General features: G+C 35.4%; 1 protein-coding gene across 1 annotated transcript; it reads right to left on the bottom strand.

The window, feature by feature from the left end:
* Positions 1 to 2,412: 2,412 nt before the first annotated feature.
* Positions 2,413 to 15,937, bottom strand: LOC104169596 (anoctamin-3-like; the record flags this gene model as incomplete). Its single annotated transcript, XM_009710550.1, has 12 exons — positions 2,413 to 2,595; positions 3,363 to 3,468; positions 4,342 to 4,422; positions 6,256 to 6,403; positions 7,076 to 7,228; positions 7,336 to 7,481; positions 8,911 to 9,008; positions 10,456 to 10,513; positions 11,767 to 11,878; positions 13,898 to 13,934; positions 15,271 to 15,435; positions 15,797 to 15,937. Coding segments are annotated over 12 exons (1,428 nt in total), but the record flags the coding sequence as incomplete, so codon positions are not given.
* Positions 15,938 to 16,924: the final 987 nt, after the last annotated feature.

Below are 16,924 nucleotides of genomic sequence, written 5' to 3'. Positions count from 1 at the left end.
AAGTCCAATTGGAATTTGCCTAAGTATTTATTGACACGTGCTAATATCCACAGCAGAAACAGGAAAGTATAAAATCAATCAATAATTCTGGTTTTTCCCTAATTTTATCCTGTATCTTTATACCTTAGGCCAGCCAAGGCATTTTGGTTTTAGAGAAAACATTAAAAAGAGAGCTCATCTGTGACCTTCTGAAGAACTGAAGTACTATCACTACATGGCACAGAAACAGAAGCTGTGACACATGGTTAATGCTGTCAAACGGTGCTTGATAAGCCACAGAACAAAATAAAGAGACAATAAATTAAATCAAATGGTGCGATTCTATAAGCACTGAGGAGAGTGCATGAATTATGTCTGATAAGGACTCCTGAGGAACTTAGTGCACAACCCAGAATATGAAAGAACAAAACAGCCTTTCCAAAATATGGGAAGCTGAGTTCTACCAGCCCTTTATCTCAGAACTAATGGGTAATATATCTAATTAGACCATACCTTCCAATTTCTTTCCTCCTTTGTGCAATACTGCAGATACTCCTATAGTTGCCTTGTCTGGTCACAGAGAGCTGGAATTAACCAAGAAATCTCATTAATATGGTGAAATAACTAAAGAACTTAAGGTCTGATAGTAGGCCCTCTGGATACAACAGATCCTACTCATCCAGTCTGACGGGCTCTTGACTCTTAATTTCATACGGCGTAATAAAATAAAACAATTGTGCTAATCCATGCAAGTGAATATTGGAATCACACTTTTTGGTTCAATAAGGTATTGTAAGCAGTAAAAATTCAGGTCTTTTAGTATCTGTCAGCAATGATTTTACTGCAGCTTTATCCCTAAAAATAATGTTAAAATTTGCAGCCTTTATAGTTACTGTGCTTTGTTGACTCTTCATTTTTTAAATTTTTCTCATCCAGTATAGAGAATTATTATTTAAAATTGTACAACAGAAACAGAATGATTGTAACCGTTTCTCCACTCCCTTCTCTGCAAGTGAACCCTGCACAGTTCAGTGCTTATCTGTTCCCATATTATGAAATGTTAGTAACAGACAATTTCATCAACAAAATATGAGTACAACCATAAGCAACACTGCTGTATTCTGTATGCACATAAAAACTGAAATGTAGTTCTTTACACAAACATCTACTTTTTATAGTGATTTTATCCAAAAAGCCCCCCAAACTGTAAGAAGGCATAGAAATAATAATAAAAAAATCTAAAAGTTACCACTGTGTGTGTGTGCATTTATATACAATCTGTATACATATCTGCCTGTAGCTAACTCCCATGCTTTGACTTATTTAGGCCAATAAAAGAAGTGCACATTACTGGAACATTTACTATTACAATAAGGAGAGCATTGTTATAAAGTGCTCTGTTTTTTTTTCCCTGAACAAGCAAGTCACAACGTTATACTGTATGTTTGATACATATCTGCATAAGCTTGCATACTATAAAGAGTTAATTGTATATTGAGGACGAAGTCATTTGCACTGTATGAGAATATTTCAAGTTAGCATTCTGTGAAGTCATGGAATCATTGCCCAGATAGGTCAAAAGGAACAGTAACACAGTTAGACATCTGCATGCTACATCAGAGCATGAAAATGACAGTTCTTTCATTCTGGAAGCATGTGGAGGTGGCCTTTCTGCACAGAAAAGTGGAAAGACAACTCAACAGCCATGTCATTTTCAAATATAGCTGCAATGTGGGCAATGCGATGCGTTCTCTTAGTGCTGCTGTTTTCTCTTTGAATTTAGAATTTTTGGTTTTCAACTAGAAGGATAAATTAATGACACTGATGTGCAAATCTCAAACTGCATAGTATATATTAAGCAGCCATATACCCCCTTTTTAGGGTAGGACTACATCCACAATCTCAACAAGAGACTAGGACAAACCTGACAAAACAGTAAGCCTGAAAGACCATTTATATCAAGTTGTGGCCACGAGGGCAACAATTGCTCTTTTCTTCAGAGGCATTACAGATGGAGCTGAGCAATCAGAAGCTGTAGAAGTAGTGGATATCATGTAAATTGGTTTTAGTCATGCCCTTACTGTATAAGTTCACAGGTAATTTTTTATTTTCATTATGCTGTTAGTATCTTCATGAACAGCATGAAAATTCATTGCCCTTTTTTAAACCAGAGTGTCCAAATTTTTAATCTGTCTGCACATTCCTGAGTGACAGTTCTCCTTGGTGCTCACCACAGACCAGCTACAGGTAAGGCTTTTCATTTTCTTCATCGGAAGCATCTATTTTCCAGTTCCCACCAAAGCCTGCAAGTGTACTGCCCAGCAAGAACATATATACATCACAAATCTCACACACTGATGCCAGATTCCAACTTCATTTTGTAACTGCACTCTTCAATTTCCAAACAGTGTTTTTGTTGCAGCATGGTAGTGACTAAGGCCATTCATGGTGATACTGTTTCCCATTCTTTTTCCTTTCTCTCTGCAAATGCTCCAGTTCAGCCTCATACATCATTTCCTGGACCAGGTATTTCTCTCTCCTCATTCTGTCACACAAGTCTTTGGGCATGTCTGGAATCAGGTATGCAATGAAAGACTTTATTCCAAAAACAAGGTGCTGAAAAGAAGAACAAAAATAATTGCTTCTAAGACACATAAATATTCATTTCTAGGACCACATTTTAGGGCCTAACAGTCTGTGGCAAAATTGGGCTTCAATTCATGACTGAAAAGCAACTTCTTTTGTTTTTTTTAATATATACACACACACACATATGGGACTAAATGAGTCAGAAACGTGAAAATGCTAAAGTCTTCTGAAAAGTAAAACTAAGGGTATAGCCAGTGACCTAAATGAAGATGTGACTGCAGGATACACTAGTTTGAATAACAATAGCAACCACCACCTACAAGCAGTCTTTGTTAAGAGCTTGTAATCAAAGTAATCAGATTTCTGGATAGTATGTAAAATGTTCTTCAAAGTTAGTACACACATTTCTACTTTTATATTAGCCTAGAATCATGTAGCATTTTCCTGCCACAGATTTTAACTTGTAATAGCTGGGCTTAATGTACACATATGTTGCATTTCTTCTTTTTCAACAAAACATGCAAGATTTGGTTGGGAACCAACATAACGTATAAGATGACTGTTAAGGAAATACAATTTTGGAGGGACCCTAGAATCTGTGCATGCTCTGTCAATTCAGTTTGAAGCAGCTGACTGACAACAGTTTGGGGAGGGTGTTTTTTTTTTTCCTCCTCTCTCTTGACTGTAATGAACAAGCAGTTGGTGACACTGACAATTTATTTATGGGACTACTATAAAAAAATCAACTCGGACTTTAAAGAGGTAGAAAGGAATTGTTCCTTTCCCTGACTAACCTCAAATACTATGATGAAGGCCAGTCGCGCTGCCAGGACATGCCAGAACTGCAAAGTGAATTCATATGGAGTTGAACTCCATGGTGGGGCTCTGTAATCTCTGTACCTGTAAAGCAAAGAAAAACTCAGTAAGTCAGCCTGTGCTCAAAAACCTGAACACACTGAAGAGCTCTCTGATTTATCCCAGATCTGACTAAAAGGAGAGAAACTGAAGTGAAAGCATACTTCAAGAGAAATTAAACAGAAAAGGGGAAGAATAGTCCACAATACAGGCAATTAAATAGGGTTGCTTATAAGACAGCACTTTTTGCTTCCAAAAATCCAGAGCAATTTCTTTTGTTGTTACAAAGTTGACACCTTGGAGTATGAAGTTCAAGTGTGTTGATTCTAAATCGGTTCTTGTCTTTGCTTATAAGCATTTGAGATTCTCCAGACAAAGTCTACATAAACGTAACAAGATTCTGTAACTTCACAGTCAGTTCAAGCTAAGTCTCATTGTAAAACTAAATCTGAAACTGGAAAGAATTTTTGCAATGTCATATTTAACTTTTATGCTGAATTTCTTGTATTCATCTTGCATAACTGTTTGGGATCTTGACCCGGGTTAGAGTCACAACAAAAATTTTCATTGTGTATTTTAATTAATAGACCTCAAAATGCCTAAAAAAATTGGAATGAGAACTTTTACCTTTCTTGGTAGCTGGGCAAACTTTGAAATGAAATAATTCATAGAAGCACAAAAGATACAGCTTGCAAGAGTCCTGGAAAAACTCAGGACACAGGTTTCCAGTGTGTTAGTATTGTGTCCTACCACACACCATTTGCACCTGAGACTTCTATGTTGAACAAACTTGAACTCCAGTGCTTTTACAGGCAAAACCTCCGCTATTCTGCCAGTAATTTAAGCACTGACTTTCAGTTTAATGTCTGTATTAATGTCTATGTCTGTATTACAAGGAGGGAGAACATCAAAACATACCGGCAGTATCCTGAGTATCCCATCCCAAGTTCACTCAAATCAAATACTGATAAACTGCTGTTGACATATCCTTTTAAGCATCTGAAAGGAAAAGACAGAGGGTCAGGACTTTCCTCATAAAGTGGTTATACAGCATAGATCCTGTATGTAAACACATTCTGCTATCACATATTGCGAGCATATTATTTTATTTGATTATCAGGACAGAAGCAATTCTAAAATTTTAAGCAGAAAAGCAAAGTTTTATTGGAAAGAAACAAATAACATCTGTTTCAGAGATCTATTAAAATCTATTTTCAGCACTTTTAATGATTTTGCTTCTTATCTACCAAAAATTGTGGCTACAGTGTTCTTCACTATCTCCTAAAATTACTGAACTTAGAAAGACGGCTACAGATGCAGAGAGGATAACAATTTAATATTCTTGCAGAATCTGCCACCAATCATGCAGCATATACCCCAAAATTACAGGTTTTATGAATTGAATCAAAGGAAGAATTTTCACCAACAGTAAAATGAACAACGCGTATATACCAAATGGCCATCTTAAAGGTAACAATTTACTAGTATTAATGACAGAAATCACATAAATACATTGAATTATGACTGTAGGAGTGAAATTTTTGTCTGTTCCTGGAAAACCACGGACATGTAAGACCATCTTCTTGGAAATCTGTCCTGTAATTTAACAAAGGGCCTTCTGAAAGGCAAAGAACATTTAAAAAGATATGTATCAGGAATCCTATTATAACTCCTGAACCTTCAGGTTTGCTGTGACACCTCAAATCACTACTAGCAAAAGAAGAAATAGAAATACATAGTTCACTATTAAATGAGTAGTGCACATTCAGCACTAATGTTTTCTGCTGTTGCCTTTTTTCATCCTATCCTGCCTCATTCTTTTTGCCTTTAAATTCTCGCTCCCTATGACAGTACAGGAAGAGTAAATCTCTATTTTAAATCATTAGAGATGGAGCAATGAGGGAAGGAAGGACAGAACCCTGTGGTTTGAGCTGTGGCACAGTCTGTGAATGCAGCGATACTGGCTTGCTGGACAAGCCTTGATGCTTTCACGTTTAACCTTCCTCCTGTGCAATAAAGAAGTTAAGTCATGTGCTACAGTATTAGTAAAGTCATGCTTCCTTTTCTTGAGGTAACTCTGATTCCCATATCAAAAAGAAAAAAACCCAAACCTCCAAAACCACCCCCCAAAAACACCTGTAGGGCACTGGTCTCCAAATGAAAGAGAGGATGCCTATGAGTACTCCGATCTGTTTAGATCATGTAAAAGGTCATGATAGACAGTGGGAAATACAAACAGAGCACCGTGGACCCACAGTTCAGAGACACTGGTAAGTGTCTGGAGAGAAGTACAGGAAATTGGTCTGGTGGTGCAAAGATAGGCAAGATAGCTTTCCTTGAAGCTAAGATATACTATGTATGGAGGTAGGCTAAATAGTGTCAAGTCAAGGCCAATCTTGCTGGAGCTTGGCTGCAAGCATTTTTGAAGAGAAACAGGCAGGGAAGTTTAGGGGTGAACAAGGCTTAGGATAAAAGAGGGTTGGGGAGCATATATACAGGGGTGGGAATGCAGTGGGAGAAGACAGTCCAGAACTACTGCAGAAAAGAAGAAAAGCTTATCTCCAGAAAGCCTGACAACTGCTATGATGTATATTGAACTTTATTGTTTGCATTCAGAAGGGAAGACATGAATTTCTGCTTTATAACTGTGGAGTTAGTTTGCAAACTCTCTGGAATGGCTGAGTTACTTGCACCTAACATCCGTGAAGGTTTGCACAGATGTAACAGGTAAAATGTTACTGATATATGTTAAGTACGTTAACACAGACAGACAGCAGCAAAAGTGATCTTCCACTGAAATATACATGTATATATAAAGAATATCTTAAATACTTTTCTTGTCTGTAGCCTTGATCTGTACAGGGACCATATTTGTATGCATAGACAAAACGTGGAATGTAATCGGAAGTAATGGCAATAACAAAGGCATTGGTGATGACAGCCAGAACTCCAATTCCTTCCAGAATCCCATACCAGATGCCTAGAAACAAGAGAAATGACAATGAAGTCATCAGTTTTTTACAGTCATATTAAGTCATATCAAGTCATACTAGTGATATTAAAGTCACAATGAGTCACCCAGTTTTCCTTTCTTATTGAGAAAGAATAATTCAGTCAGAAAAGCTAGTCAGAAAAGCCATGCCCCCACATTCCTGCCACTACTGGCTCCACCTGAATGAAGTCTTACAGCAGGGCACACCTTGCTGACAAGAAACAGCTAAGCAACAAAGGTATAACCACAATCGTTGGTTATAAAGGCCAAATAGAAGATTTTGGAAAGAGACTTCTTATTTTTATTTAATTCTATTTTAAATGAAAAGTGAATTTATTCCTTATATTTAATTTTGAAATTCAATTGATTTTGGGTAGCATTTTAGACCTAAAGTTCCACAAATCAGAAGCCTAAAATACTACTTAGCCTGTTTTCAAAATTCCAACTATTATGATCCCTTATTGGATATGGAAAGTGAATCTGAGGAGTCATCTTAGCTAAGCAACTGAGTATCCTTTTGTTGCTTAACACGAGAGCTGTCATTGAGATCTGTAGGTTACATTATCAATTTCACTCTTGAAACATCAAGGGTTAAGCTGCATTAAAGAAGGAAACACAAAGAGATGGTACCTGACAGTGACAGTCATTAGGTTTTCTCACCTATATCTGTCGCTCTTGCAGGCATAGGTCTTCGCCACTGAGTGACAAACTTGTATGCATCTAACCTTATTTCTATGATATTGTTAAGCAATGCCAGGAGAGGTGCCAGTGGGAAGGCAGCAACGAAGATGGTGGTAAAGCCAAACTGTAAAACTAGACACGTATTTCTATGGTTAGAAATTGGAAATGAAAAAGACCTTTTAATGTGCAACATAGTTCCAGTTTCTTAAGAAAACTGACGCCTCCCTAAATTTGCTCACCCATCTCTAAATATTCATCCATTAAACCATGGAGATTCATAGGTTGCAGATTCCAATCTTTTTCCCACTGAGGTAGAGAGATCTTATGCTCCATTAATTGCCCTCCTCTCTTCATTTTGCGTCGTGACCACCAATTCTGTAATAAACTTTATTAGACAAACAGAGCATTATTGACTGTACTTGCTCAGTAATTTACAATATTTGCAGATATTGTTTTGAAGTAAGTGGGCCTATTTTGAATAGCACTTGAATGCTTACTTAGGTATTTTCTGGAAATATTTACAATATCATGTAAGATACAATTCAAAGAACTTCCAAAAGTTCTCAAAATTCTGCATTATGATTTTAATTAGTTAGCATGTTAAGCATTGTACAAATAAGCTTTTCAGAATATGGAATTTGCTTGCATAGACTTTTTTTGTAGGATTTACTTGCATGTGTAAATAAAAAAAGAACAGTGGAAAAAAAAAATCACACATAGTGAGAGCATTGAAAAAGTAAATAGTGCTTTATTTTTAATCCTGTAAAAAACAAACCAAGTAAGTGGAGCTCAGTAAGAACTCTATGATACTGTAATATATTGAATAGTAGAATACGTCTACTATTTTTGAACGAACCTAAAGATCTAGATGCTCTACAGAATATTTTTTCTTGAAGCAGGAAAAAGTGTCTAAAAAGGTGTTGCTGAAGCTGCAAATATTTAAGACTATTTTTTATAAAGCCGTGCAGAAGTTTTTTCACAAACAGGTATATTAAGTACCTAATAGTCTCACAAATTAAAGTGTTATACAAATGAAAAATATCCAGTGTTGACACAGGTGACAGTTAAAGACTACTGTTTGTTTCTAGATATTACTGAAAAGAAACTGAAGATGGGAAATAATTTTCTTACAAGCATTTTTATTAACAGGCTACTATTTTTTCTCAAGCTAATTTAGTGTTTAGCTCTTGATCTCTCTTGTTACTGAAAGAGCAGCTGATGTCTCAGTTGCAAACAATGTTTTTGTCAAAACAAAACACTGCTTTCCATAAAGGAATGTAAGCATGCTCTAAAAGAAATTCTAGACACAGTTAAGGTGCTGCTGGGCTGAGAAGACAAGAAGCCTGATACTTCAAGTAGGTTTCTTCTTTTCAGAAATCCACATCTTGCAACAATACAGTACACTGCCCCTCATTTGCAGAATGATTGCACATTGTGAGCATAACCCTTTCTGATGTATTTTCAAGGTTGAGACTTTGATTAAATTAATATTTGATAAGCAACCTTTTACTGAAAACATATTCTTCCAGTTCCAAGAGAACTGTAAGACTCTTAGCCCATTACTCTCTTCAGTAGCTGAACAGCTCTGTTTGTATTACAGAAAATGAAATCAAAACAAACAATTTAGATGGTTAACATATGCCGAGAAGCTTTATCTTAGAGCAGCATTTAATGCTTCCCTTGGGAATACAGTTACAGTATGTGAGATGCAAAAAGTGAAAACATTCTCTGAACATAAAAATATTTTTCCCTATCATGAATCACACTAATATGTAATCACTATTTGTAAAACAAATTTTAACATCTGAACTTACGGATAGCCTAGTTCCATGAAGTTGTTCCACATTTGTTTTAAAACCATAATAACTCCCATTTGCAAGCACAGATCTATCAAGCAGCCACTAGGATGACACTGAAATGAAATGGAAAAAGATAATAGCTAAAATCAGAGAATTCATTTCATTTTTATTTGTTCAGAGGGTAAATGAAAAATATTCAAACATGTTTGGTGAAAAACACTAACCTCCAGCTACAGAAATATTAAAAGAAATATTAATAACAGAAATATTAGCACAGACTTTAGTTGAACAACCTTTAGACATATTATTTCTTGGAGAACTAGATCGTATTACCTAAGCTAAGGGTATATGTGCTAGATGCATGATAAATGATATAGTCCATTTCACTTAGACCAATACATACACATTCATTTGAAAAGAATGGAGCGGTATTTCATTTGTAATGTCCTAAGTCCAAATACAGACTTAGTATCTGAATCTTTGGTACCGGTATCTTAACTATATAAATCACCATATTAAAATGTTTAGTAATTACAGAAACTTTTTTTTTACACCATGGACTACAGAATTACGGTATTTTACTCTGTGGCTACTACTAGAAGAAACCTGTTTTTCAGACATACTTCAGCATGCTAGTGATATCCAGAGAGGTGGAATTCTAACACATTTTCAAGCCAAATTTTGGAAATACTATTTTTCTTCTTTTAAATCATATAATCATAGAATAGTTTGGGTTGGAAGGAAGCTCCAAAGATCATCTAGTCTAAACCCCATGAGATGTGCAGGGACATCTTCAACTAGATCAGGTTGCTCAGAGCCCTGTCCAACCTGACCTTGAATGTTTCCAGGGGTGGGGCATCTACCACCTCTCTGGGCAACCTGTTCCAGTGTTTCACCACCCTCATCGTAAAAAATTTCTTCCTTATATTTAGTCTAAATCTGCCCTCTTATAGTTTAAACCCATTAACTCTTGTCCTACTGCAACAGTTTCTGCTAAAAAGTTTGTCTGCTTCGGTCTTATAAGCCCTTTTTAAGTATTGAAAGGCTGCTAAAAGGTCCCCCTGGTGTCTTTCAACCCCATCTCTCTCACCCTGTCTGCGTAGGAGAGGTGTTTCACCCCTCTGATAATTTTTGTGGCTCTCCTCTGGACCTGCTCCAATATGTCCATGTCTCTCCTGTGCTGGCAGAAACTTAAGAAGCTGATAAAAAAGCTGATGGCATTGCATTTATGTCCTCCCTCCAAAAATTCCACATACCCATGAGATTCCAATCATGTAGGACTTCGTAGTGTCTGTAAGGTAAGGGACTATCACTGTTTGCTTTTCCCAAAGAGAGAGGCAGAAATAATTACGTGTCTTGCGCAGAGTGGCTCAGCACAGTGGAGAACGCAGAAGGAAAAACACATCTCCTATTTCCCATCCTTTGCTATAAATAAGACTCTACTCTTCACTGCACTTAGATGGAATAATAAATCTTTCAAACTGGACATAATTCTGGTCCTTCAGCCATTTCCGTTTTACTCATGGAAATTTCACAGGAACACAAAATAGGATTGCTTACCTCTTCTAGTCTCCATCTGTTAAAGAGCTTGTTGTACTTTCCTGGGCGGCCTGCAAATCTGGAAAATAAGATTTCTATTTCTCAGTGGACATTCCAAGAACACTCTGTATCAGTAGTTATTTCACAACATCCACTGAGCAAACTCATGAAATATAAACAGATTAAATCACACAGGTTTAAATCTGGTATCTGTAGGATATGGAAGTTTCAGAATGCAAAAAAGGACCATAATTTTGCAAGTGATCCTAAGATTTTATTATGTCCAGAACAAAAATCATAGCTTCAGAGGTTTTAGATGTTAGATATTCAGACTCTCTAATCTAATTCTAAAATAAGCCATTGCAATACATAAGAATTTACTGCAGCTCAAGGATCTGCTTGTCCATGTGAAGTGTGCATTGGATTGGACCCTCAGACACACAAGCATAAAATCACTTCCAAACCCATCATAACTAAATGTTTTTTACAGATCTAACAGATTCTTGCATAATGAACTGAATCAAAATTCTTAATGACCTCAGAGAAAGTTATAAATGAGAGAGGAAAAAACCCCATGCCTGGTCCTACTAGACACAGGAGATAGCAAGATACAACAAAGTTTAGAGACTATATGGCAAATGCACCACTGGATGTAACAAGCAAATGTTACCAACAGTGCCTACTAGAGATTGTTTTTTTTTCCCAAACGATCTTGAACTGAAATTATATTATAAAACTTTATAGAAGGTACTCTGAAATACTCTATAGGTTCTGCAGGAATGAGAAGTCTGATCATAACGAAATTGAAGTGAAGATGAAGCAAGGTTAGACATGTCCAGTATCTCATGCTCTGGGCTAAAGATACACACAAAAATTGAAGCCAAAATTTCTGCCTCCTACTCTTGCATAAGACCTGCCAGGCAATATTTACTATTTATAGAAATAGATCCTGGGAAATGTAATCAAAGGGCAATAAACAAGAAAAAATGAATAAAGCCTATTAGCGCAGGGCTAAATGGAGACTCATATTTAGGAAGTAGCTGTATATTCAAAGGCTCTGAATTCTCATTTAGTAGGAAGGTCACATACATAGAATCGCTTAAAGAGTAGACTTTTTACTGTCTAGTTTCATGAGTAAAGACTTCAAGGGTCCAACCCTCACATGCTGTTAAAAATATTAATTTAGTTTTATTAATTGTCTTCAGAAACTGACTTGCATATAAATCTTACCATTCAAACTGTCACTGTATTTTCTTCAAACCTATAAAATTAGCAAGAATTATGAGTTCTATGCAAGTTTTCTTTTAAGTGCAGTTAGTAAAGGTAACTTACCTGCCAAGAAAAAAGGCAATGTAAAAGATGGAGCTGTTCAAGTTGACAAACTGGAAGAGGAACATTTTCAAGGCAAAGCTGTTTTCCCATTCAGATTCTGTTCTAGGGTGCTCTGCAGAAAGACACAATATACATTATATAAACAAAAATAAGATTGAGCTATTCCTAAATTTGCTTATAAATCAATCAACATTAACAAAACAAGCCATGGTTTCATGTCATGGTGTCCCATCAGGTTGCAATTGATTTATTTTTTTTTTTTTCTCAAAGTGTTCAGTGTGCAGGTCACAAAACCATTGCCCCAGCTCAGCCTATGTTGGTTCTATGTGGAAACAGAAGATACGTGCCCCTCAGTACAGAAGAAGTCACAACTCTGCGGGAAGACATCTGTTCCATTTCCATGAAAAAGTTCTGAATTCAGTGTGAATCTTTAAGGCTACAGGTACCTTGTTTAAAAAAAAAAAACACACCCACACAACAAAAAAAAATCCCAAACAGAAAGCAAAAGCACTTGCCATCAGCAAAGGTATAGACATGGGTTGCCAAGGAAAGCAGAGGGAAAAGAGACAACCAACAGCCAGTTGGTTTCTCATCCAAGCATCTCGCCTTCTAAATACTTCATCCTCAAGAATTCCCTATGATAATGCTTATGAACTGTTAAACAGCTTATAATTCAACAAGGAAAGGATGGAGGTCCTTCTTAGTTTGTTTTTTTTTCTTGAAAGAAATATAGATGTGTAGTAGGGCTACAAGTATTCTGTGTGGGTCTGCATTGCCTTGGATGTTTTTTCTTACGATTTGTAGAATATTATTTATGTTTGAATTATAATTTGGTGATAACAATTAAAATTAATTTTTTTTTTTGTAAAAAATTCAAATTTCTTTTATGGATATATCAAACGTGGAATATAGTACATTGATAAAAGTTTTAAAGCACATACATGAGTTGGAAGTCTAAATTGCCTGGATTTTTCAGTTGAAATTTGTACTACTTAATCACTTTGGTCTAATCATGACTAAATTAGGATACAAATGTATAGGACTTTACATATGGACACTTGTTCCCGGATGTTAAGATGCCCTCCTTCTCTTTGACGTAAAACACGTTAGAAAATGGAGTGAGCTATCTAGCTCAAACACTTGATGCTCCATCATGCTTAATCCAAGAAGTCTGTGTCTTTGGGGTTCTTTTAAATTATTTCATATATTTTGGGGAAAATCAGCTTGTATACTTAAATGAAATAATTATTTTCTTTCCCATTTCCTGGTCTGTAACAATATAATACATTTTAAAAGTTAAATATGAATACAAATCAGCGTGATCTGAAAATATATTTTAAACTATTTTAATAATTTGAACAAGTTGACTACACATTCTGAATCTTTCTAAGCTGTTCAACTGCCTGTTATCTGAAATGCTGTTTTGAGCATCTTGTTTAATGCATGCTCTTCAATACTTTGACCAGAAGAGGGAGCTGTTAAATCTAAGCAGCGACCTTGCCTTTAAACTATGACAAGATCAACTGCACATTTTGACATGGTCTAAAAGAAAGCATGTGAGAAGAAATACTAAAAGGTAACATATTCACATAGTAGGAGATCTTAAATGCTGTCTTTGCTTTCTTGTTTTCTATAAGCTAGAAAGTTTTACCTCTATGACTGAATCACAACTAGAGGCTTCAGTATAAATTTTTAATGTGACAGAATCAGAGCTACTTTAAAATTTATGACTGAACATTTTTGTGTGGGACAATGTAATTTTATATGAAGCAATTTTTTGCATATTAAAGTTCATATTAAAAAATTGTAAGGAAAACAACAAAGCATTTGGGAAAATGGAAAAAAAAAAATCTGTGTTAGCATTCTAAGAAAGACTATGTTTCAATTTTGTTCCATTATAAGATACCAGTTTTTTCAATTTATACTATAAAACATAAAAAATTCCTGTCTTTTCTATTATTTCCTTAGTGAAATAATCATATAATTTCTTTCTCTGATATTTCTTACTTGCTTAGGGAAATGCCAGAATTGTGCTATGCATATATGAAGTTTTCAATACCCTATTTTATGGAAATATAAAGGTGTATGCCACAGCTAGAAAGAACCATACCATCAGTGAAGATCTACATACCTAAGTCTGTCAGGAGATAGGCAACCTTTTCATATACCTAAAACAGAAATAATAGATGGTGTAAGTGTAGTACATCCTGTCTGTTGTGATGTCAAATCCAGAATGAAAACAAGCATCAAAAGTATAGGTGTTCTGTTGCCCTACAGCATCAAGGTATCTGGACAGAGAAGGGAGGGCGATGTCATAGCTACATGTGGATGTATAGTTTCCCATAAAGACTTCATTGAACTACTTTAGTCCCATTCTCTCTATCCATGTAAATGTATGTATGTAAGTATATACATTAAATAGACAACAAAGATAAATCAAGAGCTGATAGATCAGGAGAAGTGTTCAGACATCAACAGTTCTCTTAATGAACAGTTAGATGCTTATCCTCTAACTTCAGGAACAAACTTGTGTGATCTAAAAGTAGATAAAAGCCGCTACACAATACAATTTTCCTTTGCATGAATGTGCATACTGGTGAGGATATCGGCCTCCTACAGAAAACTTCCTTATTTGTCTATATATTGACTATCTCCAGCCTTTATTTTAAATGACACTGAGTCCAATGTAGTTACCAATTGTGACAAATATTTCCTCGAGTATTTACTATTAACAGCAAGTTATTTTCAAAAGCTTTGATGTGCTTGTTCACTTGAAAGTACTTTTTATAACTTAGAATTATCATATATAGTAACAGAAATAAATACATGACAGTTTGTTTTGAAGAATGCTTTCTTATTATAGCAAGTGCACAATCTCCTTAATGGAATTAAAAGCTATTGTTTGCTGTGCTGTTATTCCTTTTTACCTGTTTGTGCTTGTACGGGAATAGAAAAATGAAAAATTATATTGCAGTTGAAGGAATAGAGTTTATATCAATATGTATTGTGCTACCACAGGAAATTATTAAACCCATGCTGTTACATGACAGGAAAAGCTTAAATTGAAATCGTGTATCACAGTGATTCTAGGACTGTGCAACGCTGATATCACGATTGCATTTTAAATAAGAAAGGGAATAATTCAAAGATACCAACTTAAAAAAACAGAAAGAAAATTCTTAGCGAAGAAAATAATGTAGTTCCATTTAGAGATGTACTGTAAAAGGTAATGTAAAAACCAAAAATGCAAATGTAGAAAGCAGTAGTCTGTACCACTGTGACTTGATGACATAAGCAAAGATATGTAGTGACAAATGAAGTAGGCATTAGAAAAAAACATTGACAAACAGTATTAGAAGAGGAAAAACCCCTGAAATACTAGCTGCAGGCACTGCAATATCAATAAGCAAGAACATGTATATATCTTATATACAGTAAACTCAGTAACCTTGTAAAAGTTACTCTTTTAAATTAATCCCTCCTTTAAAAGAACAAAAGACTTACAACATTGAGTGACATGATGATCATAAAATTGATACAGACTCCAGTGCCAGATGTTGCAAACTGCCAATACTTCTTGATGAAATACCATTTGAAAGAAGCAAACTGTTCCATGGCTACCAGACGATACACCACAACTGCAAACACTGCAGTGAGGACCAGTGAAATCTACAGATAAGTATTTAAGAATAGAGATATTAGAACAAAATGAACCATATCTGAAATAATTTCTGCTGAATTAATAAATTAGCAAGTGTTTTAAAGATTGCCATTTGTTTTGGTGAGTGGTCTTTGAAAGAATAAAAATGCTAGGCTGATGAATTATAACATTTCTTTACTGTACTTTTACTATGTATCTATAGTACATCTTTTAAAAGAGCAACATAAACAAGCAGTAAGACTGAGACAATCAATTTTGCCTATATTATGTAAATCCACCAATCTTAACAAATGCACTCATGACTTGCATTACTATTTACATCAGAATAAGATTAAAGGCTACAATAATTTCAATATTATTAAACATTACCATGAAGAATATTCCTGAGACAGATACCATCAGTCGACTGAGCTTATCAGGGAAAGGCTGAAAAGGTTCAGGTTTTCCTGTGATGGGATTTACTCTTTCCACTTGGGAATATTTAGCTTCAAACTGGGGGCGCAGCTCTTCCTGGAATGACAGAGTGGATTCCATTTGTTGTACTACTTATGTCACTGAAGTATCACAAATCAGACATATATGTGCTATAAAGTAGGATATCTATATTGATACAAATTCTTTTTTACAATGCTCCAACTCAAATATCCAAATAATTTGCTCTTTTGAAACAAGGCCAGAGACCAAGAAAGAACAGAAACTGTAAGAGCCTTCCCCACTATGTGAGGGTACTAAAACGATCACGGGTCACAATAGTGACTTAAACACTAGTTTCTCTGCAGAAATTGATCAGAAAACTATAAATTAATGCCAGTTATGATGGTGCTTTTTGTGATATGAAACCATTTATTAAAAGCCACCAGCTTGTACCTACGCATCTATGGAAAGCTATAAAACAAGTAATGGCAAAGTCTCTATTGACGTAGACCGCAGTTAAATCAATATAGATAAATTACAGCTATGTTCGCTAGTGATTTATGAAGTAAAGTAACAAAATAATTTTATTATTGCTGATGCTGATAGCAGAATGTTAAAGGATAAGTTATGCCTCTCAGAAGGATATAAAATCTAGTTTCTGTCCTTTTATTTGTCTTGGTCCTGTTTTCACGCAGGATTAGGAATTTCCAGTAAAAGAAACCATAGAATTGAAAGGCATCTGTGCTGACACCAGTAGTAGCTTCTGTCTTCTGTACAGGCATTATTTCCACTCAGTTTTTCAAAGGATACTTTTCATAAATGTAGAATTATATTTGGAATTATAATGCTAGTTGCAGAAGGCAAAGCATCCTTCTATAGTCTCAAGTATACTTGTTTATTCTGCAAGTAGTGTTATAAATACAAATATAATCTGAATGACAAATTCAGATTACTGGCATACAATATGTATTGATGTTTACACTTAAATCATGCTGATGGCAAGACTGAGGCTCCTGGAAGGCATGGAAGATAACTTCCTGAGCGAGGTAATAGCCAGCCCTACTAGAGGAGCGGCCATACTGG

Source organism: Cariama cristata, unplaced genomic scaffold (genome assembly GCF_000690535.1).
Source record: "Cariama cristata isolate BGI_N322 unplaced genomic scaffold, ASM69053v1 scaffold38991, whole genome shotgun sequence".
Taxonomy (NCBI): domain Eukaryota; kingdom Metazoa; phylum Chordata; class Aves; order Cariamiformes; family Cariamidae; genus Cariama; species Cariama cristata.
The sequence above is the reverse complement of the archived record's forward strand: the minus strand, read 5'-3'. Positions and strand labels throughout refer to the sequence as shown.